The sequence below is a fragment of the Ursus americanus genome, chromosome 15 (genome assembly GCF_024610735.1).
Source record: "Ursus americanus isolate L20-20 chromosome 15, mUrsAme1.1.p, whole genome shotgun sequence".
Lineage (NCBI taxonomy): Eukaryota > Metazoa > Chordata > Mammalia > Carnivora > Ursidae > Ursus > Ursus americanus.
The window spans coordinates 21,007,260-21,030,604 of NC_142141.1; the positions used below are offsets into that span (position 1 = coordinate 21,007,260).

A 23,345-nucleotide genomic window follows, 5' to 3' on the forward strand; every position below is an offset into this window, starting at 1 on the left:
AACGACGCAAAAATGGCATTTCCAGGTGATTTTTCTATTTGAGAGAGTAAATCTAGAGACTGAAGAGAGAGAGGAGAGACACTAAACTTTCAATGCCCATGAACACTAGATTGACTGGCGGGACTGCAATGCTCTCCTTTCAATTTCTGGAATAAATAAGTAACGTGTAAGTGTGTGGATTGGGCCTTCCTGATCTTCAGAGCTGTCAAGTATTCCTTATTTTTGGCCACAAAGTAGGTTTTTTTTTTTTTTTTTTTAAGATTTTATTTATTTATTTGACAGAGAGAGAGACAGCCAGCGAGAGAGGGAACACAAGCAGAGGGAGTGGGAGAGGAAGAAGCAGGCTCTTAGCAGAGGAGCCTGATGTGGGGCTCGATCCCAGAATGCCGGGATCATGCCCTGAGCCGAAGGCAGACGCTTAACGACTGCGCCACCCAGGCGCCCCTGGTTTGTACTTTCTACTCAACATGAATTTTCCCTTTAGGCAAATGTTGGCCACTAAGAGGCTTGCTGTGACATCAAACATGACATGTTTGAATCACTTACAAGAGTGCCTGGCTCACAGTAAGCGCTACACAGGTACCATGCCGCATTACTGTTATCGCTGGTAGTGCCTGATCCTTTCTGGGAGGCGGACAAAATCAGCCCTTTCAGTTCCCCACTTAACGAGCTAAGTGTGAGTGAGGTGAAAAGACTCGGTTGGTTTGAGCCAAATCAAGTTAGGTACTAAGGAACCTCTTCCTTTCATTTCGGCCTCAAATTTCATTTCCCTCAAGACCCTGAGTAAATAACAGTTCATGTCAGCCCAAAGCCGAGGGCTTTCTGTGGTCCTGCTTCTGGGAGGCTTATTCCAAGGACCTCCGATAATAACCTGCTCTCTTGGGTTTTGCTTCCCCCCATGATGTTTTCAAGGAAACACGAAAACAGTGGAAAGGGTTAGATTTTAATCCTCACAAGAAAATCAGGAGAATATCAGCAATTTAGCACAGTTGTGCTGCACCAAGGTTTTAAAATGTAAAAGGCTCATCCATCTCAGTAGAAGCGTCACCTTTCTGAAAATGTAATGCAGCTCCTTTCCACTACAGAAATGATTCTTTCCCAAACATCAGAGTTTTTGATGCTTCAGATGCAATCTGAGCGATTTTTTTTTTTTTGCTATCTCAGTAAATCATTTATACAGTGCTTGATTCACAAAATCCTGGGTTTTTTTAAGATGCACAAAATATCCCATAATAATATTGACTCCTGCATCCATTGTTCCTGCCAGATATCCACCAAAAGGTTTATAGATTTCCCTCATTATAAAGTAATTGATATTCTGTAACAGCTCTAATCTTCTTAGTAGTCCTCTCCTTTGGAGTCTAAGAGAGAAGTATTCCGGATGTCAAAGATATTACAGGAGAAGGGAATCAAGAAGCCTGTGGGTTTTCTTAGTGGTAAGACACCCTAGAGACTGATACTTAAGATGTGGGATTTCTTAAGATTACGGAGCCCATCATGGGGAAGATCAATCCCTCCTGTCAAGTGGGATTACCAACCAGCAGGAGACTAGCTCAGTCCCTCTTTATCCATGGTTTCACTTTCTCTGGTTCCTCCGACTCGTGGTCATTGGTGGTTCGGGAGGCAGGTGACCCTCCTTCTGACATAAGGTCAGGAGGTCAACAGTAGCCTAACGCCACATCACAGTGCCTACGTCATTCACCTCACTTCATCTCATCACGGATGAGATGCATTTTATCATCTCATATCATCACAAGAAGAGTGAATACAGCACAAGAATATATTTTGAAAGAGAGAGAGACCGCATTTACACATAGCTTTTATAACAGTCTATTGTTATAATTGTTCTGTTCTATTATCAGTTGTTAATCTCTTATTGTGCATAATTTACAAATTAAACTTTATCACAGGTATGTGTGTATAGGAAAGACTACAGGAGCTTGGTTCTATCTGTGGTTTCAGGCACCCACTGGGGCCCTTGGGACATATCCCCACCCATAAGGGGGGACTCCTGTCCTGTAGGGGCAGGTAGGCAGGTTAGGCCGCTTACCACCAATCTCTTTGAGCCTTGGTTTTGTCGTCTGTAAGATGGAAGTGCCTCTCCCGCCCTCATACTATAGAGGGGACAATATTTCACTTCTGGGGTGGTCAGGGGAGGTGTGGCTGGGCAGGCCAAAGTGCAAACAGTCATTCTGCCTGCATGGCCTGCTTCATCCTTTCCTGCCTGGCGTGTGCTCACAGGCACGGGCTCTGCCCTGCCAGGGAGGCTTACGGTTCCTCAGCCGCTAAGCTCGTCCCGGGGTCAGTTAGTTCAAGAGGAAAGCGGAAGGAACAGATCAATGTTGTGTTCTTCGGGTCAGCCTCTCCAACAGTACAGCTCATAGTCTGGGGTCATCTGACTCCCGTCTCTATTTCACAGCTGCCTCCGAGGAGGAGAGATGTGACAGTCAGTTTATAATGACAAGGGGAACTGATTGTAGAAAGTTAACTGAGAGAAACCTGGATACAAAGTTAAATATGACCGGACGTCCACGACCCAAAGTACGATGTAAAGGCACTAAACGGAGGCTTGCAGTGTGGAACATTATCTAGCTATTAAAAAACAGATGAGTTAGGTGCTCTGTCTTTTGACTTAAGGAATGTCTGTGATACAGTAACAGGAATAAAAAGAGTAATGTTACAGGATGACCCCATTAAAAGGAAAAAAAAAACCCATGTAAAGATTAGGGGTAAAGGCTTTAGCATCAGCATGCACGGTTTTAAATCTAAGCTCTGCTTCTTTGGGTTAAGTACATGCCAGTAACCTCTCTGTATCTCAGTTTTCTCATCTGTAAAATGGGGATTAAAAATATGACCTTTTTCAAGTAGAAAAAAGTGGTTTGAGATCATTGAGTACAGGGGTTTTCACCCTGGGAAGGAAAGAACCCTCAAGAGTGGCATGGTAACGAATGAGTGAATTCACTTAGCACAAAGTAAGTGCTCAGTAGGTACTAGTTCTTGTTACTACATGCCGTTGCATGTTAGTACCAGTGCTTGTTACTACATGCCGTTACATGTTAGTACCAGTTCTTATTACTATATGCTGTTACATGTTAGTACCAGTTCTTGTTAACTACATGCCGTTACATGTTAGCACTACTATGCAGCATAATGCCCACCAGACTATTACCCTTAGTTACATCAGTTGGAGGGGAGCTAGAGGGGGACTGGGAGGGTATGAAAAGGACATAGAAATGAAGACACTGGACACCAAATAAGACATACAAATGGCAGATAAAGTTGTGAAAAGATGCTCAACAGCAAAGGTCATAGGGAAATGCAACTTAGAACAATGAGATACTCCCACACATCCATCAGAAGGGCAAAAGTCCGCGGGGCGCCTGGGTGGCACAGCGGTTAAGCGTCTGCCTTCGGCTCAGGGCGTGATCCCGGCGTTATGGGATCGAGCCCCACATCAGGCTCCTCCACTATGAGCCTGCTTCTTCCTCTCCCACTCCCCCTGCTTGTGTTCCCTCTCTCACTGGCTGTCTCTATCTCTGTCGAATGAATAAATAAATAAAATCTTAAAAAAAAAAAAAAGAAAAAGAAGGGCAAAAGTCCAGAACACTGACAACACCAAATGCTGACGAGGGTGTGGATCAATGGCAACTCGCATTCATAGCCGGTGGGAATGCAGAATGGTACAGGCACTTTCGAAGAGTCTGGCAGTCTCTTATACAACGAAACATACTCTTACTATGTAATCCAGCCACTGTGCTCCTTGGTATTTACCCACATGAGCTGAAAGCATGTCCACGCAAAAACCTGGACATGGATGTTTATACTAGGCTTATTCCTAACTGCCCACACTTGGAAGGAACCAAGATGTCCTTCAGCAGAAGAGTAGATAAATAAACTGTGATACATCCAGATAATGGAGTACTAGTCTGCACCAAAAGGAAATGAGCTACAAGCCATAAAAAGACAAGGAGAAACCTTAAATGCATGACTAAGGGAAAGAAGCCAGTCTGAAAAGGCTACATACTGTATGATTCCACTTATATTAGACATTCTGGAAAAGGCAAAACTATGGAGACAGCAAACAGGTCAGTGGTTGCCAGGGGGAGGGAAGGATGAACAGGCAGAGCACAGAAGTTTTAAGACAATGAAACGATTCAGTATGACCCCATAATGGTGGATATACGTCCTCATACATTTGTCCAAACCCACAGAATATACAACACCAAGAGTGAACCCCAATATAAAACTATATATTTGGGGTGATAATGATGTGTCAACACAGGTCCATCAATCGTCACCAATGGACTACTCTGATGCAGGTGCAGAGCACTGATGGGGTCTGGGGGCTCGTTATATGTGGGGTGAGGGTGGAAGGGTATATGGGAACTCTTTGTATTTTCAGCTTAACTTTGCAGTGAACCTAAAATTGATCTACAAAATAAAGTCTATTAAAAAAAACCCTGAGGGGGATAAAAGCCTAAATGCTAATAGTAATTGCCTGCAGATGATGAGATTATCAATGGCTCTTTCTGCACTTTCAACATTTTCTCCTTCACTCCCAGCCTGGGCTCATGCTGTTCTCCAGGCCTCCAATACTCTTACCCTCCTGTGCCCTGGGGAGCAGTATCTACTTAACCCTTAGGATTGAGTTTAGCTGGAATTTTCTCTGGGAAGTCTTCCCTGACCTTGTCTGTGCTCTGCAGAGCCTGGATCCCCACCAACGGGCACACATTCCATGGTCTTATGATTGTCTCTTACACCTCGTCTGTCTGCTTTTCCAGATATAAGTCTTTGGTGAGGAAGTCCGTCTTAGTCCTGTTGCCTCCCCAGCACCTAGTACAGCATCCAGTACAATCAATTCATGAAATTTGTTGAATAAACAAATATGAATTAAATCAGGACAAGTGTAGAGAAAAACAAAATACGCAGAACAAATCTCAGGGTGAAAGAACTGAAACTGTATGGTGCAAGTAGGGAATGGCCACCCCAATAGTTGTGGGGCCCTGGAAGCAGATGGAGGCTGAGAGAGGAACAGACCCGTATGCTCAGGGGCAGTGACAAGAGCGGTATGTTGAAATGCAGGTCAGGACAGGGCGAAATAGATGTCCTTGATGGGTCCCCATGACTGGCGTGGTATTGAGAGTGCACGTCAGAATTAATAAGCCCATCGTGGAAAGAGGACCTGACTCTGGCTTCATTGGTGAGGGTCTCTCCTGTGTGAGTCAGTGGGTCCAGCAATGTCCATAATCCCCCCAGTACCAATCACTGCTGACGATCCACCAGTAGCTCTGAAAACACTTACTTAAGAGTTCCTTCTAGGGACCGTTCCCTCTGCACGTGTTTGTTTGTTCCCTGATGGTGAGTTGAGCTGGGGAGAATACCGTTAATGAGATCACACCAGAGCCTTTCATTTCTGTACCTCATCATTCCAGGGAGCCCATCACCGCTCAGCCAAGGACAATAACCCTTTCCATTACTACATATCCTATTTTTCTGCAAAACCAACACTATTTGAAAGTGGGGAGGAGAAGGAGAAAAGGAATAGAAAAAAACCCAAATGAACAAAGGCCTCTCTTGTTTCTTCTAATAAAAATCTCCCATCCGGCCAGTGCAACCTGGAGGCAGGTCTGCTCCTCCATACCCCCATCTCTCTCTCCCACTAGTGCAAAAACACCTCTCTGTCCTCCTAATCCTCAAGCAAAGCTCACACATTTGAAGAGCTTTTGGACACCCCTGGAAAACTCTGCAGTGCTCTATTTGCAGGCAAGGCCAGGATTATTCTGGGGTCAGCATCAGCCTCCAGTCTAGTCCCCAGCGCTGCCTACACAAAGCTCTGGATCTTATTTCAAGCATTCATCTGCTCCAATTTTGTCTCCTACCCGAGGTCTCAACCCTTAGCTGAATTACAATTAGTTGCCCTGAGGAGCCTGGAGGAGACTCATTTCAGAGGAAAATGCCTTCTGCTGGGCAGTGCCAATCGAGCCTATAGTTAGCATCTATGAATTTCAACTCTGAGCACTGCCTCTGCTCACATGGCCCAGAGAAATCTGTCTTTTATGATGGCCCATATTTGCTGTACTTTGGACAGGCCTCTCCATAGTTCTGAAATTGTTTCTCCCAGATCTCATTTTTAAAACAATCACTGCTGACTAAGTTTTCTTCCAAAGCTGCCTTAAGAATTCCTTCTCGAAACCAGAATAATGATTGCTTTTCTGAAAAATGCAGGTTGTGAAATCTGACAGCTGCTGTGCAGGACTGAGGGGCATGAGGTAAGAGGTGGCCGGCCTCTGGGTTGCACGCCTGATTCATTGAGAAAAAGGGGCAACAATTAGGGGCCTTAGTTGTCACTCTCATCTGGGAAATGGGATAGTATCTCTTCTCTTCCCTATCTTATTAGGGTCTGGCAATGGCACCACATTGGATCAATATTTTTGCTCTCTAGAGAAAGAGATGCACTTGGAAAATGTCATTCTTAGGAAATTTACCTCTTCTTTCTCAAGACTGCCACATTCTTTTATTATTGGGGGGTGGGTGTGTCATGTTATTTTTATCACTGAGGAAATTGGGATATTAGAGGTGCAAACCATTATAGCCCAGGATTGGATGTGTTTGATAATGAGCTCTTTTTAGCAAGAACTCTGTTCTTTAATACAATGGAGAAGTAATTTATTGAGAAGTGTCTTGGGGATAGAAAAGAATACTGCACTTCTGCAGATGTTTCTCATAACCAGCTGATGTGAGGAGGGACAGGCTGCCCCGGGAGGCCAGAGACCGGCTTCTCGTCCCTCCTCTACAACCAGCCAGCTGTGCGCTGTAGTGAAGCCTGTCCACTACTCCTCGGGTTTCCCACCTGTCAAATGAGCAGGCTGAATGATATCTGTGATTATCACACATTTTTAAGCAGTGCACCTCCTCTTAGTGAACACCTTTTCAGAAACCAAATACAGACCATGCCAGGAGAGGGAGCTGAACCCCCCTGCACTGGCGACATTCACCCTGCTGCTCACAGTGCTTCCTGAGGCATCCCTGGGCCCTGACTGCTCTGAGAGGCACACTGAAAGCCAGCAGCCTAGATGGTCTTGCGATTCTTTTCTAACTGAGCAGGGAGGAACACTTGTTTCTAATCCAGCTGATGTGTGGTTTATTCTACCTCTGGAGGACTCATGCGCCATGACACTCAGAGAGGGATCCTGCCACGTGGTGTGGGGTCCACCCCAGGACAGCTGGTGCTTCAGAACACAAGGGACAGGGACCTGAGGCTGAGCACAAAGACGCAGGCTGGCACCAGCCATGGAAGGGATGTCTGTGTCTTCCCCGGCCACGGCTGTCCCAGTGGTTGAAGACAACCCTGCTGCTCGTGTGGCTGTGTGTGTGTGTGTCTGCCACATATTTCCTTCCGCCCTCCCTCCTTGTTCATGCATTCACCAAGTCACACACAGTTATGGAACCCCTGCTCTAGAGCACAAATGATCTAGTGAGGAGGACTGACAATAAACAGGCCAACAAACAGCCACGCAACTATGCAACTATACACAGAGAAGAGTGAGCGGTGCCGGGGGAGCCCCTGACTGAGGACGGCGTGAGAGGAGCCAGCTGTGGGAAGAGCTGGCAAGAGCATGTGCGGGCAGAGGGCACAGCGGGGGGAAGATCCTGAGGCAGGATGGAACTTGGCCTGCTTGAGGAGACAGGGCCCTGCTGTGGTTGGTACCTAGACGGCAAGAGTGGGTGAGCACAGCCCTGACTACTGTGGCCGTCGGGTTCAGGCAGCGAGCCCACTCAGAGCAGGCAAGCTGTAGCTCTGTCTTCCCTGTGGCAGAATGGTGTGGCAGATGCTGGAGAGGGACTCACTCAACACTTTCTCTAATGCACGTCTCCCTTCCCTACCTCTCTTCAAGAGGCCCCAAATCACAACACTTCCATTTCCAGGCATCCTGGCAGATAGGGTGCCTGGATGTCAGAGTTCTGGCCAAAAGTCTTTCCTGAATAAGAAGGCAAAATCTTGAAAAAGGGAGGCTTTGTTCTCTTTACCCTTCTTCCTGTCTGAAGGGCAGACTTGCCAGAGTATAGCAGCCATTTTGTGACCATGAGGGTGAGGAAACAGGAACAGAGAAGCCTGGTTCCTTGACAATAGCCTGAGGCAGCTGTACCCATTCTGGATCTTATTATGAAATGAATGAATGAATGAGCCCCTTACTTGTTTGAGCTATTGTTTATGGAGGTTTCTGTTATTTGCAGTTCAGTGCACTTCTACATCGATACAAACAGGATAAAAACAGAACCGACTTCATGGGATGTTGTGAGAACTAAATGAGATACTGCGCACAGGGCCAGGGTCACAGCCAGGCACACAGCAAGCATCATCCAATGGAGACCCATCTGCTGGTGCTGCTGGAGAAGAAAACCTGCCACCCTTTGGCCAGTCACTGAATGGAGCGTGGGGGGCAAGAAGCTGGGTGGGGCGGGCCCTACCTCGATCACTGAAGTCATCAACCAGCACAATCTCGGCAATCAGCTCCGGGGGCGAGCGGTTCAGCACGCTGTGGACTGTGCGGAGGAGGGAGGACCAGCCCTCGTTGTGGAAGGGGATGATGATGCTGGTGTTGGGGAGCGTCTCCAGGTAGCGTTTGCCGTTGCAGCTGGAGGGAGACACAGGGGACAGGAGACGACAGGTTCAGCTCTCATCTTGCCAAGAGAACTCCACAAGCACACGTTTTGGCTAGCTGCAAATGCCACTCCTTTCCAGCTTTTAGGGAATGCGTGAAAGCCAGGGACACCTCAGTTACTTTAGAACCTCCTTCCACTTAGCCTCCCGATTCCTGCACACACGGCAGACAGGGATATGTCTACAAGAACCCTCTGACTCTGTATAAGAGCAGTTACAAACAACGATAGCAGCACTGGGGTTTGGTGCCCTCCACGTGCTAACCTGTTCCAGCCTCAGTCGCTACAGGAACATGGTTACTCATCGTCGTGATGCCACGTGGAAGACAGCCCTTCAGTAACGCTCTGGCCTCTCTCCTCACTCACTGGCGGAGGAGAAACCATTTATACAGGAGTTTGGAAGAACAAACTGGGCTTCACTGGCTCAGCCCCCTCTGCTCTCCCTCCCTGGGCTCTGCTGGCAGGGGGCACATTTTTCCCTCTGCTCTCCACACCAGTCCCACGGTAAGCCCGCGAGTGGGAGGCCCTGCCCCTGTGGGCCTTTAACGTCATTGCAACACCCAAAAGAATGAACATAATCTCATCCTTAATATCATCAAATATCTAGCTGGTGTTCAAGTTTCCCATGTCTTCTATCTTTTTACAGTTGTTTAAATCAGGATCAAGACGAGGCCCACGTACTGCTGTTAGGCGATGCAACTTCTAAGTCTCTTTTCTCCTTACAATGTGTTTGCTGAAGAAACTGGGTCCTTTACGCTATCGCGTTTCCTACATTCTGCATTTTGCTGCTTGCATTCCTGTGGTGTCTCTGACCACGTTCCTCTGCCCACCCCTCTTTGGCTCCTGTAAATTGGTAGCTAGGTCTGGAGGCCTGAACTAATTTGGTGAGATATTCTGGCAACCTCTTCATAGTGGTGTGAGCCTCCTACAGGAAACACATACTGTCCAGTTGTCTTTCCTTTTGTGATGCTGGTGACCACTGATAATCAAGGCCTAAATCCTTCATTTCATCAGGGGTTTGCAAAATGGTGATACTCTTATTCTATCATTCTTCATTTGCTGGCTGGGATACTATAATGAAGAAAAATTACCACATCAACTATTTGGTTGAGGTACAGGAAAGTACAGGAAAAGTACAGGAAAGATATGACATATTCTTGATTATCAGTTTTCAAAGAATGACTTGGTTCCCTACCATGTTTCAAAGATGGCTGATTATTTGTTTTCATTATGAACTCATAAATTTTCACATAATTGATATGTTTCAGTTAAGTATAAATATTATTATTCTTATTGGTTCCCAAATAATACCATCTTGAGCCCAAGAGAGTCTTCTCAAGTTGGCTCCTAGTCCTTTGGATATGACCACAGAGTACTGATAACTTCCCTGCTTCCTGATAAAAGATTACAAAAGATTCTCCAGGCTTCACTTGTACACTTTCTGCCCCAACCTGGATCAGCCATTCTGCCAATAAACCCTGGCTCCTGATTGACATCAAGATCACCATCTGGATACTGTAATATGGGCGCTGAGGACATTCATTACTACTGGCTTGATTATGGTTTCTATGCCTTTACAGTGGTCAGAGCTAGAAATGCTTTATTTTATTTATTTATTTTTTTAAAAGATTTTATTTATTTGAGAGAAAGAGAGACAGAGAGAGAGAAAGCACAAGAAGGGGGAGGGCCCGGGAGACAAGCAGGCTCCCTGCTCACTACACAGGGCTCAATCCCAGGACCCTGAGATCATGACTTGAGCTGAAGGCAGACCCTTAACCAACTGAGCTACCCAGGTGTTCCAGAGCTAGAAATATATTTTAATACATACACCATGAATTCATGCTGAAGTTTTATATTTAACAGACAGGACTACAGAGTTTTACTGAATCTTAAATTTTATATTGTATGTCCTTTTAAATTGAGATATAATTCACATACCATAAAATTCAACATAAGATTCATTCCTTTAAAGTATATAATTCAGTAGTTTTTAATATACTCACAAAGTTGTACAACCATCACCACTATCTAATTCCAGAACATTTTCATTGCCCCCAAAATAAACTTCATATCCATTGGCAGTGACTACCCATTATCCCCTCACCTCAGTCCTTAGTAACTACAAATTTGCTTTCTGTTTCCACTGGTTTTCCTATCCTGGACATTTTATGTAAATGGAATCATATAATATGTGGCCTTTTGTGTCTGGCTTCTTTCAATGAATATGTCTTCAAGGTTCATCATTGTTGTAGTATCAGGACTTCATTCATTTTATGGCTGAATAATATTCCAGTGCACAGATATACCATATTTTATCTATGTATTCATCAACTGATTGACATTTGAGTTGTTTCTACCCTTTGGCTATTATGAATAATGCTGGTACAAATGTTCATGTATAAGCTTTTGTGTATACATGTTTTCAGTTCTCTTGGGTATATACCAAGGAGTAGAACTACTGGGCCATATGGTAACTCCATGTTTAACTCTTGGAAGAACTGCCAAACTGTTTTCCAAAGTGGCAAGAACATTTTACATTCCCACTAGCAACCTATGAGTGTTCCAATTTCTCCACATTTGACCAACTGTCATTATTGTCCACCTTTTAATTATAGCCATTCTAGTGGGTGTGAAGTAGTATCTCATTTGGTTTGATTTGCATTTTCCTAATGACTAATGATGTTGAGTATATTTTTCAAATACTTATTGGCCATTTGTATATCTTCTCTGGAGAAATGTCCAGTAAATATGTATTTCCTTTTTAGATTATTCTTACTAATGTATAGAAATATGATTGATTTTTGTATATTGAACTTGTATCCTGGAACTTGCTGAATGAGCTTATTCTACTAATTTTGTGTATGTGTGTATTCTTCAAGATTTTCTATATATAAGACAACATGGTGAGCAAATACAGTTTCACTTTTTCCAAGCTCGATGGAAATTTTATTTCTTTTATTTTTTTCTTGTCTAATTGCTTTGTCTAGAAACTCCAGTACAATGTTGAATAGAAGTGGCAAGAGCAGACATCCTTATTTTGATCCTGGTCTTAGGAGGAAAAGCTTGCAATCTTTCACCAATAAATATAATGTTAATGTGGGTTTTTCATAGATGTTCTTTATCAACTTGATGAAGTTTCCTTATATTCCTAGTTTGTTGAATGTTTTTATCATGGAAAAGTGTTGGATTTTGTCAAATGCTTTTTCTGCATCTACTGAAATGATCATATGGGTTTCATTTTTTATTCTATTAATAAAGTGTTTTACACTGATTGATTTTCATATGTTGAACCAATCTTGCATTCCTAGGATAAACCCTACTTGGTCATGGTGTATAATCCTTCTTACATATTGCTGAATTCGGTCTGCTAGTATTTTGTTGAGGATTTTTGCATCTACATTCAAAATGGATATTGGTCTATAGTTTTCTTGTGATGTCTTTGTCTGGTTTTATATATTTTATCTCTTTCGCTAAAAATCTAGGTTCTTAACATTGTTACTTATTTGCTTTTTCCTACAATATATAATTGTTTCAGAAAAGCAATTCTAATATCATTGCTAACACTCTGATTACATATAACTTGAGATTCCTTTTGTCCCTCACTTCTTTTTGTCTGTGGGGTACATTTCATTAGAGATATTAGGGATTTTCCCAGGGCCCAGAAGATGGGACCTGAGGACCAGGCAGGCCCAGAGGGAATGTCAAAGCTGTCTACTTTGTCTCCAGTCAGAAGCCAGGTATGGTAGGCAGATTAGCAGCCCAAAGATGTCTAAGCCTTAATCCCCAGAAGCTATGAGTATGTTACCTTACATGGCAAGAGGGACTTTGCAGATGTGGTTAAGGGTAAGAACCTTGAGATGAGTTTGAGGAGCCTGGATTACCCAAGTAGGTCCTATGTAACCACAGGTGTCCTTAAAGGTAGAGAACCTTTCTGGCTGGGTCAGAGAGATAAGAAGGAAGGAGTAGAGAAATGAAGTGTGAGAGGACTCAACTCACCATTACTGGTTTTGAAGATGGAGGAAGGGGGTCATAAGCCAAGGAAAGTGGGCAGCCTTTAGAAGTTGGGAATGATCCTCAGCTGATGGCCAGCAAGAAAACAGAGTTTCACTTTTCATAACCAGTCTGCCAACAACCCAGATAAGCAAGATTCCCCCAGGGCCCTCAGAAGGGAATGCAGCCTGGCCAACACCTTGATTTTAGCCCAGTGAGACCCATGTTGGACTTCTGACTTGCAGAACTGTTAAGAATAACTTTGTGCTGTTTAAACTGCTGAATTTATGGTAATCTGCCAAGGCAGCTACAGAAAACTCGTACACAAAAGTCATCTTTGATGCCCTTTGCCCAGCCTGTAAACCTTATTTGCAAACACTTCAAAAGTAGAAGATTTCACAAAAAATCCTCATGGGTCTCACATGGCAGCAGTGGGCTGGAGTTGACAGTGGACACCCCTCTCCAAGGTGCAGGAGCTCTCTGAGTCCCCTCAGCTCCTACCACTCCCCACAGCCTTATACCAGAGCTGTTTCATTCCCTTACATTGCCTCCCAGGTCCCTGGAGACCTTTGAAGTTGACAGCTCATAAGTGAAACACATTTTGGGAGGGAGCTAGCTAGCTCCACAAGACTGGTAAGAAGTTTTTTTGGAGAAAATGTGGAACAACAAAATGTCTCCTTTTGTATGCCACTGCAGTCCATTGTTAAACTGTCAAAATGCATCAGGGGCTTTCTGCAACTTACTTTGAAACATCTCAAAAAATAAAATAGATTGACAGATGGAGAGAGGGATGGACAGATATGTGATAAAGCAGGGAGAGAAATGCGAACCGCAGAATCTAGGTGGTGGGAACATGAGTGCTCAATGTGCAATTCTTTAAAAACTTCTCTGTATGTTTGGTAATTTTCAGAAAGAAACATTAGAGGAAAATGGGTCAGGGTCTACAGTCTCCTTAGATTCAAATTCTACCTCTGCTAGAGGCACCAAGGGAAGCTGGGGGTGGGGGGAGGGGACAGGAACGAACCCTTGGTGTCTGGCAGTGAGCTCAGCTCCAGCTGTGTGGACAGGACCCTCCCCCCCAGTTCTGCCAGTCCAGTTCTGCTGGACAAGTCAGTCTCTTTCCTCTTGGGACTGTGGGACTTCCTTCATGTCCTGTTTTCCTCCCTCATCTGGTTGGATGGTTTCTAGCCAGGCGCATGCAGCAGCCCTCTTCTGGCCTTTTCCCCCCACCCTTCCCCCACCTCTAATCCCTTTGGTCCTGTCAGCCAGCTTTCTCTGGGCACCCGTCACCAACTTCATTATGTGGGTTTTCGCAAATAAACGAAAGCACCTCTTTCTTAAAAATCCCTTTCCCTTGACTCGGCTGGGTCCTCTGTGGCCAAGAAAGACAGCGGTATCTAGTTTGCTGCAGAGGTTCCTGCCTTCCATCCAATTTCACAGGAGGCTCGTTCGATTGAAGCAGGGTTGGGGGGGGGCAGTTAGCAGTAATAAGTTGCCTGGAGTCCATGGGGTGAAATACAATAGAGCTACTACCCCACAGAGAGGCCTGGCTCTCTCAAACTCCAGGCTGGGCCCCACAGCCTGCCAGTAGACACACAAACACCATCACGTAGTAAGGGAAATAAAAATGCCACAATAGACTAAATTCACTTCTAATTTGATTCAATCATGGAATTACGGATTATTCAGAACTCAAATGAAAGGCTCAGCTTGGATCATAGCCTTGAACATGTACCTTTATTAGGGGGCCTGGGGATTAGTCTTTTTCTCTGTCCTCTCTCCATCCACTCATTTATTTACTAAATAAACACACAACAGCACTTTGACTTTTGCCATGGGCACTAGTCATTAGTTTGGTTCCAGCTTAGTAGAGGCTCTCTGTTTAAATACAAAATTGTCTGACATGCTGAAATCAATCTCTCCAGAATCCAGCAGGAAGCTTGGTGCCACAGACAAGCCCACAGGCCACCTTCTTGTAGGGGGACTCGTGCAAGAAGCCGTGTTGGTCCTCTTCTCAAGAGGCCTCAGGTCCCAGCAGGAAGAGGAGGCCTGGGGATGGCGGGGAGGAAACAGAAGGCCCCCACCCGCACTGACACCCCCATCTTAGCAGTCCTCTTTAAGACCCGTCTGCATGTTGTGTCTTGAGATTTCACCACTGGATGGTGGAGTTATGCCCAGTGCTTTGGTGTATGATAAGCATGAGGCATCCCTGTGCCCGATGCCTTTAGAAAGTGGCCATAGAGAATGTAGTCTCCAGGAAGGGAAACTAGGGCACAATATTCCCAACATAAGGAGCCTGGGTTCGGCCATGTCCAGACAGGAACAACTTTGCCTTCCAGCGGTTCATTGTGCCTGATGGTTTCCAGAGCACTTGTCGTTCTCTCTCCTCTAATCTGTACCAACCTCAGGGAGGGAGGGTAACCAGGAAGGGCTAACCCCATTTTCCTCAGAAGGAAAACAGGGCCCAGAGAGGTAAGGACCTAGATCCAGGACTCAAATCTAGCTGGTATTTGTTTAAAATAACACTTATTTTAGCCATTCTAACAGGTGTAAAATGATATCTAATGGTGGTTTTAGTTTGCATTTCCCTGATTACTGATGTCGAACATCAATTCACACCTGCTGGAATGGCTGAAACAGAAAACACAAGGAATAACAAGTGCTGGCAAGGATGTGGGGAAAAAGGAACCCTCTTGCTTTGCTGGCGGGAATGCAAACTGGTGCAACCACTCTGGAAAACAGCACAGAGGTTCCCCCAAAAACTAAAAATAGAATTACTATAGGATCTGGTAATTCCACTACTGAGTGATTACCCAAAGAAAACAAAAACACTAATTCGAAAAGATATATGCCCCCCCCATGTTTACTGCAGCATTATCTACAAAAGCCAAGATATGGAAGCAGCCCAAGTGTCCACTGACAGACAATGGAATATCATTCAGCCACAATAAAGAATGAAATCTTGCCATTTGCAACAACAGGGATGGACCCAGAGGGTATAATGCTGAGTGAAACAAGTCAGAGAAACACAGATACCATATATTTTCATTCATACGTGGGATTTAAAAAATAAAACCAACAAAAATAAAAAGAGACAAACAAAGAACAGACTCTGAACAATAGAAAACAAACTGATGGTTACCAAAGGGGAGGTGGGTGGGGACGGGTGAATAGGTGATGGGGATTAAGAGTACGCTTACCGTGATGAGCACCGAGTCATGTAAAGAATTGTTAAATCACTACGTTGTGCACCTGGAACTAATGTAACACTGTATGCTAATTATACTTGAATAAAAAAATACCACAGTGTTTTTCTTGATGACAAAAGTGGTAACTGCTCAGGGATAAAAGTCTAAAAAGCACAGAAAGGCTAATGAACAACTGGTAACAACAGCAACATCCTGACACTTGGGGCTGACCTCTGCTAAACATTTAGGGACTGTCTTCTTCTGCACGCTTCTCTGAAAATGTATTTGTTTCTATGACATGGCACACGGCAAACCCACTTGATGGTGATGCCCTCTCGCCTCAAGATTTCTGGTCCCAATGGCACCACAAAAGATTTCAGTGCTTACAGATAGACCTGAGTGAAAAACAGCCTGTCCCTTGCACAGGCACATCTGTCATCACCTGGTTTGCAGTCTGACGGGGTCCTACCCCCAGTTACACATGCACAGTGTGAGGACAACGGGCATGGCTGGCGGTGTTCCCTGACCCACTGTGAAACAGCAAAAAGAGGAGAAACAAAGTGAACGTGCATCAACAGGGAAAGATTAAATACATGATGAATGTCTCAAACTAGGGAATACTGATAAGCAGTTAAAAATAAGGTGGAAGATGAAAATGATGACAACAGAAAATATCTGTTAAGGATCTCCATTTGTCAGGCATTGTTCTAAGCACTTTATATGCACAAAGTCATTTTGTTTCATTTATTTTATTTTATTTATTTTATTCATTTATTTCGTCTCTTTCGAGGTAGAGACTATCATTACTCCCATTACAAAGAGGAGGCAACCAAGCACAGAAAAGCTAAGTAACTTGCCGGAGGTCAAACAGCTGGTGAGGGCAAGAGCCTGGACTGGAACCCATCTGCCCTTTATACATGTTAATACTTTCATATGGATAATGTAGCAATGATATTAACTGTACAGGCAAAAAGAAGAATGAAGAGATAAAAGACAAAAACTGAGGGAACTAAGTAGGAGTCTGACACCCTGGCTTCTAGTTTCTGCTCTGCCATCCAACAATCCAAGCCCCCTCTCTTCTTGCTGGATCTCAGGTTCCCCTCATGCTAATAAGGGAACTGGAGAGATGCAATTATCAAGTCTCAGGCACCTGTTCTGTATTCTTTCTCCTTCTTTGGTAACAGCATCCTGATTTTCCTTGAGTAATCTTCCACCCCTCAATTCTGTAGGGTTCAGGGGGAGGTCCTTGCCTTGCCGTGAGGGTGGGCAAGGGAGCCTGGCTCAGCCAATCAGAACACTGCATCTCTCCAACCACAGTGACAGTGCGGGGATGGGCACCTGTAAATCAGAGTACATCTTGGCTAAGAGAGAGACCGGCTCTTTTCTGCTGAAATTGAACATGGGAGGATATAAGTCTGGTCTGTTTGGGGCCACCATGTGTGTTCCCTCTCTTAAAATGCATTTAACGGAGTAGAAAATAGAGCCAAGAGTTGGAGAGAGGTTCCTACTGGCATCGTTTAGGGACTCGGATCCAGCTATAGCTGAAGCCAAGCTCTGCTCCTGGCCTTTTCAGTTACGTGAGTCAATACGTTTTCTTAAGTCAGTCTGAGTTAGGTCTCTGTCACTCGTCACTAAAAGAATCCTTGTTGTTATAACTGGATCATCTCTAAGCCCTCTCAATCAAATGAATCTGTTTTGGAACTAAGGATGGCTTCTGAAGGACAGAGGCAGAAATAGTCCCCCAGGTCACCTCTGATCTGCAGAGGGCAGCCTCTGTCTACCACTGCAGAATTCTGCTCATCATTGACTGGGAAAAAGGGGCTGGGCCGAGGGCCATTGTGAGGATGGGAGGCAGTGGGACGACTGGGAGATAACTGAGCCCATCTGTGGCTAAGCAGCCCCCAATTTAATTTTCCCTGAAGGATTCTGAGCTCTTGGGACACAAAGACAGATCTAATATACTGGCCCTTAAGATGCCCCCTCAGGGTTTAATGCTGGAGCACTAGAATATGAAAGGAAGTCAAAATCAAAGGAAAGCATTTCAAAAATCTCTCCCAGTCAACTTTGAATAGAACAATCCAATCATTTTGAAGGGAATTATAAAAGACATTTAATTCGCTAGCATAGGACACTATCCACAGACCCAGCGGAAATGCAAGTCAATTGAACAAACCTGATGTTGTATGTGTCTAAGGGAGCAAAAAGTGCTCTCGACCGAGCTCAAATCCTGACTCTGCCATTCTGTAGCCATGACACCCAGGGGTAGGATTCCACCCTTGCTGAGCCTCAGTTTCTTATTTGTGAAATGGGGATGGTAATACCACGAGAATGTCAGGATAACTAGGTGAGACTGTACATTTAAAACAGCCAGATGGAGGGAGTGGCTAGCTCTGTCCTTGGAGATGGGTAAATGTGGAGAGGAACTCACAGCAAAAGAATGCTCCTGATTTCAATTCTCTTGGAATCAGGGATGGACATTCCAGAGAAAGGCACAGGGCTTTAGTAAGGCCTGAATAAGATTTTCGCTCTTGTAGACATGCATCCCATTCTTGGTACCTCAGGCTTTAGCCAGCTCACGGCTCAAAACATTCTCATTTGCTCACTCCCTCAATCACGCATGTATTCAAGAAATGTTTACTGAGGGGCGCCTGGGTGGCACAGCGGTTGAGCGTCTGCCTTCGGCTCAGGGCGTGATCCTGGCGTTACGGGATCGAGCCCCACATCAGGCTCCTCCGCTATGAGCCTGCTTCTTCCTCTCCCACTCCCCCTGCTTGTGTTCCCTCTCTAGCTGGCTGTCTCTATCTCTGTCAAATAAATAAATAAAATCTTAAAAAAAAAAAAAAAGAAATGTTTACTGAGCACCTATGTGACAGATACTATGCTAAACCCTGGGATTACACTGGTGAGGAACGAGTCACTGTCCCTAAGGGATACAGAGTTGAATGGGGGGGGGAGACAAATAAATAAGCAGTAACAAATTATGATAATTTTTCCTGCCTCCCTGCATGTGGCTGTGAGGAGAGAGCAGAATGAAAATGGCCTAGAAAGACAAAGCATGAAGGTATTATGAGTCGTGTAGCCTTGCGCCCAGCCCTGCGCCTTGCCAACAGGGAGGAGGTGATTAATGGTTGCTGGGCTGGGCTGGACTGGAGTAGGAAGGGCCTAGTTCAACCCTTTTGTTTTCCAAGTATGGAGGTGAGGCTTACAGAGGCTGCATGGAGATCCCAGCTCACATGGCCAGTGGCTACTGGACTGGTTGCTGGGGCTGGCTCTTCAGTTTAGACACAACACAAAGAGGAAAGCCTTTGGAAACCGGATGTAAAGAATAAATCTGAATCATACAGAGTTTCAAGGAGCTGGTGTCTGCTGTCATGTTCCAAGTGCTACCCGGGGGCTTTGGCAGGTCTGTGGGCAGCTGGACCGTGCAGCCGAGAGAAGTGGGTCTCTGGGGGTTTTGATGAACTTCAGCATAAAAACTACCGCTAGTAGGAATGTGGATGCTTTCAGTCTGCTCGTTCATGCCCTTTCAATGTTTGTTTACATTTATCAGAAGTAGTTTGTGTGGACGTGGAGCCGAAAAGACCAACTACGAGTTGCATAACCTTTGGCAAGTTACCAAACCTCTGTGAGCCTCAGGTTCTTCCTTTTTTTTTTTTTTTTAAAGATTTTATGTATTTATTTGACAGAGAGAGAGCACAATCAGGGGCAGCTGGAGAGGGAGAAGCAGACTCCCCGCTGAGCAGGGAGCCCGATGCGGGGCTCAATCCCAGGACCCTGGGACCATGACCTGAGCTGAAGGCAGACACTTAACGACTGAGCCACCCAAGCACCCCAGTTTCTTCCTTTTTAAAAATGGGCCTGTTTCCTCCTTTTTAAAATGGACTTGCAGGGCACCTGGGTGGCTCAGTTGGTTAAGCATCTGCCTTTGGCTCAGGTCATGATCTCAGGGTCCTGGGACTGAGGCCTGCGTTGGGCTCCCTGCTTGGTAGGGAGTCTGCTTTTCCCTCTCCCTCTGCCCCTTCCTTCTGCTCGTGCTCACTCAAGCTCTCTCTCAAATAAATAAAATCTTTAAAAGAAAATGGATTTGCAGGTATGAGCTGAGAAGTGAATAGGAGAGGAACATCTTGAAGCTCTGCAAACATAAGGGTGCATCAAGTGCCATCTTGGTCCAAAAAGAAACATCTGTGCTGATCAGGTCAATCGTGGTATCCCCCCCTTGGCCAGGCCTTCTATGCCTGAGGAAGGCTGAGGAAGGAGTCCTGGGTGGGCCCCATGACCACACTTCCTTGGCCATGATGATGGTGCTGCGTAGGGGCAGAGCCCTGACCCAAGGACAGCCAATGCATCAACTTGCCAGTGGTCAAGAGTCTAGCACGAAATGTGCCTAAATGGGTGCCAGGCCAATCAATTTCTTTCTCTTTCTTGGAGATGCACCTTGATGTATGGAAAGGGAGTCCAGAGTTAATGAGGGAAGCAGACATAGAGCTATACAGAGAAGAGCCAAGACCTCCTGACTGATGGATCCTAGACATTTCTGCTGTTGAGAGGGTTATAAGAGACTCTGGTAGTGAGACTTGGAAAGATCTTCCCATTTCAGGCACTGGGAGGCTTGGCCATGCCTTGGCTCCACCTCCTCCTCCCCGAGAGCCTTGCTGGCTTTTCCCACATTCCAACTAGCTACATTCCCTTTTCCCTTCATTGGCCCTGCCTCCTTGCAGGAGATTGCCCCATCAGTTAAAGTAACCTTGTGGCCAAGAAGTCCATCCTATTCCCAAGTCCATTCTCAGAAAAGAAAAACAAAACAAGCATCCAAAAGTCATACTTGAGCTGGATGAAGTGTTCTTATTTTTTTAAAAATTAATTTGAAAAGATTAGACCCTTACAGAATTAAGATTTCTAAACTCCAGAAATAACGCTAATATGGAAATTGGGACTTTCAGGTCATGGACACTTGAGGCTGCTGGGGCACACTGTATGTTTCACATGATTAGTGATGCCCTACCAATCCTGTGCCCACTGGGCCACCATGGCATCATGAGCAATTATCCGCGACCCATGGGGTTTTACCACCACCGTGCTCTATACACTATATAGCGAATTGTTCTTCAGTGAATATAAGGGTGAGTTGTATGTGTTTTTGTAAGGGAATGATCATTTGAAAAAATCCTTGGGGAGTGACTCTGTTGTTTAAAGCTCTCAGTGTTTGTACTCTTAGATAAACAATCTTCTTCTAGAAATGGGGGCACCATTTTAGCACCTTCTCATGGGAGTCCAATCAACAGACCCTCCTCTGCCAAACAGATGCTAGTTTTGGGTTTCCCACTGACCGGATGGGCCTTTGGGAGTTGGTTTGTGTGTCTTGGGGGGAGGCAGAAGCCAGGATCTCTTTGGGTTGAGGAGGAAGGCCAACTACTGCATAGCTTCAACATGAAAAGCCAATGAGAATCACTGAATAGGAAGGCCGGAAGGGCCTGAAGGTCACCTTGTTTGCACTCCTGATTTTACAGATGAGGAAACGGAGGCCCAGAATGGGGAGGGACCCTCCCAGAGTCACAGAGTGAGATGACATACCGATTATCTCAAATAGTAGCTCATGAGAAAGGGTACTTCCTGAAGTGGCAACAGCAGGTGTGTAAGGGAAGTCGCACGGGCTGAAGAGACCCTAGATCTGGGTCCAAATCCCACATCTGTCATTTAGTAGGGGTCACCTTGGGAACCTAAGCCTCCAGTTTCCACTTGGCTAAAATGGGGATATAATTCCTTCCTACTGAGGCTGTCACAAGGAATGAAAGAGATACCACAGGTGAATACACCTGGTATAGCATCTGGCTCATAAATGTGAGTTTCCACCTGCCAGAGGCCACAGTGTAGGTCATTTTCCAGTAAATGGCTTAGGTTCAGTATTCTAGTGTTTTTCCCTCTCTATTTTGTATAAAGGACAGTCTCTTATAATAAAACGTTCTCAGTAAGACTATGTCCAATGGGCTCTGGAGACACCAAGAAGCTAAGAGGAAGTTATAAATAGCTCCAGGCTCTGGAACAAAAGGAAGAAACTGGGTCTTAGTGGGCAGAGTGTGAAAAACTTCTGTCCCCCCATCCTCCCTCCAGATGCAGATCTGCGCCCTCTCCTGACACAACCCAACAGCAAGCCTTCCCTCCTCAGCTGGGGCTTGGCTCCCAGCCCTTCTCCACACCTCTCTGGGGGATGGGATAGGTGCTGGCTCTCTCTTAACAGTCTGGCTGGAATCAGACGAGCCAGAAGATTAGTGTGACAACATGTGCCAAGGCTGACGTCTTTATGAAGGTCCTTTTCCATTCAGGGAGGCTTTGCTAGAAGCCAGCTGCACCCACCTGCTCTTCCACTTCTCAACAGACAGCTCGGAGAATCGCAAAGGTTTATTATTACTACTTACGCACCCTGCACCGTCCATTCATCACCAGTGTGGCAGCCCCTAACCCACACCAGCCTTCAGATACAAGCAATATTTGCAAGCATCTTGGTCTGTGCTATCTTTTGCTTCCCTTTTGAACTCACATTTTGGAAAGCCCTACGTTCAGACCATATCTAGTTTTAAGACAGTTATGAAAACAACAAATAAATTTTTAAAAGCACACAGAAAAATCCAATGGTTTCTTTACACAGCTGTCCCACATGACAAAGCTGGTCCTCCCACAGATGGAACACGCCACGTAGTCCACGTGCTCCAACTTTCAACACAGGCTGACAGCGGGAAGAACTCTGGTTAATCGATACGGAATGTAAGGTCAAGGTACCCAGAACAAGCAGCAGGAAATAACCATCAGAAGGACCACACTTCAGATCCCGGGTAAATGCCAACTGCCAGGCAAACATCATTAGGGGGAAATGGGCTTCAATAACAAGATTCTTGATGATTCATGAAAGAGGAAAAAAGAAAAAGCAAAAATGTAAAGATATGTGTTCAAGGATATTGTTGCCTCCTGTGTCTAGAGACAGAGAACTGGAAGAAACAATCTGTATGCCCATCAACAGAGTAATGGTTACATAGGTTAGATTCTTATGGAATATTACACGGCTGTTAGAAATGTCTTGGAAACATGACCATCAAATAATAAGTAAAAAAAGCTACTTGTAGAATAAAATATGTATAGTACAACCACATTTTTGTAAAAAAGACCCTTAAACCCCCAAACAAAAAATGAACCCCTTCATTTATGTTGCATAAACAAAGGGAAAAAAAAACTACAGAGAGCTAAACTGTTAGCATTCACTACCTGGGCAGGTTTAGGATTGGAGGTGGGTGGTGGTGGTGGGAATACTACTGATTTTCCCCCCAAGAAAGGTGTGGAGCAGGTTTACAATCAGGAGTGAATGATGTCTTATTCTATTTATTTATTTTTAAAGGTTTATTTATTTATTTGAGAGACAGAGAGAGAAAGAGAGCAAGAAAGCAAGAGAGAGAGAGTGCACAAGTGGGGAGGAGAGGCAGAAACAGGCTCGCCGCTGAGCAAGGAGCCCGCCGTGGG

The 23,345-nt window shown here is 45.1% G+C and overlaps 1 protein-coding gene across 2 annotated transcripts in view; it reads right to left on the reverse strand.

Moving 5' to 3' along the window:
- GALNT10 (polypeptide N-acetylgalactosaminyltransferase 10) overlaps positions 1-23,345 on the reverse strand; it is a 212,798-nt gene that overhangs the window by 78,755 nt on the left and 110,698 nt on the right. For both annotated transcript variants that reach the window (XM_045791964.2, XM_045791966.2), the window contains exon 4: positions 8,470-8,636. In XM_045791964.2, coding sequence (XP_045647920.1) covers positions 8,470-8,636 — 167 coding nt within the window. The remainder of the gene's footprint in view (positions 1-8,469; positions 8,637-23,345) is intronic.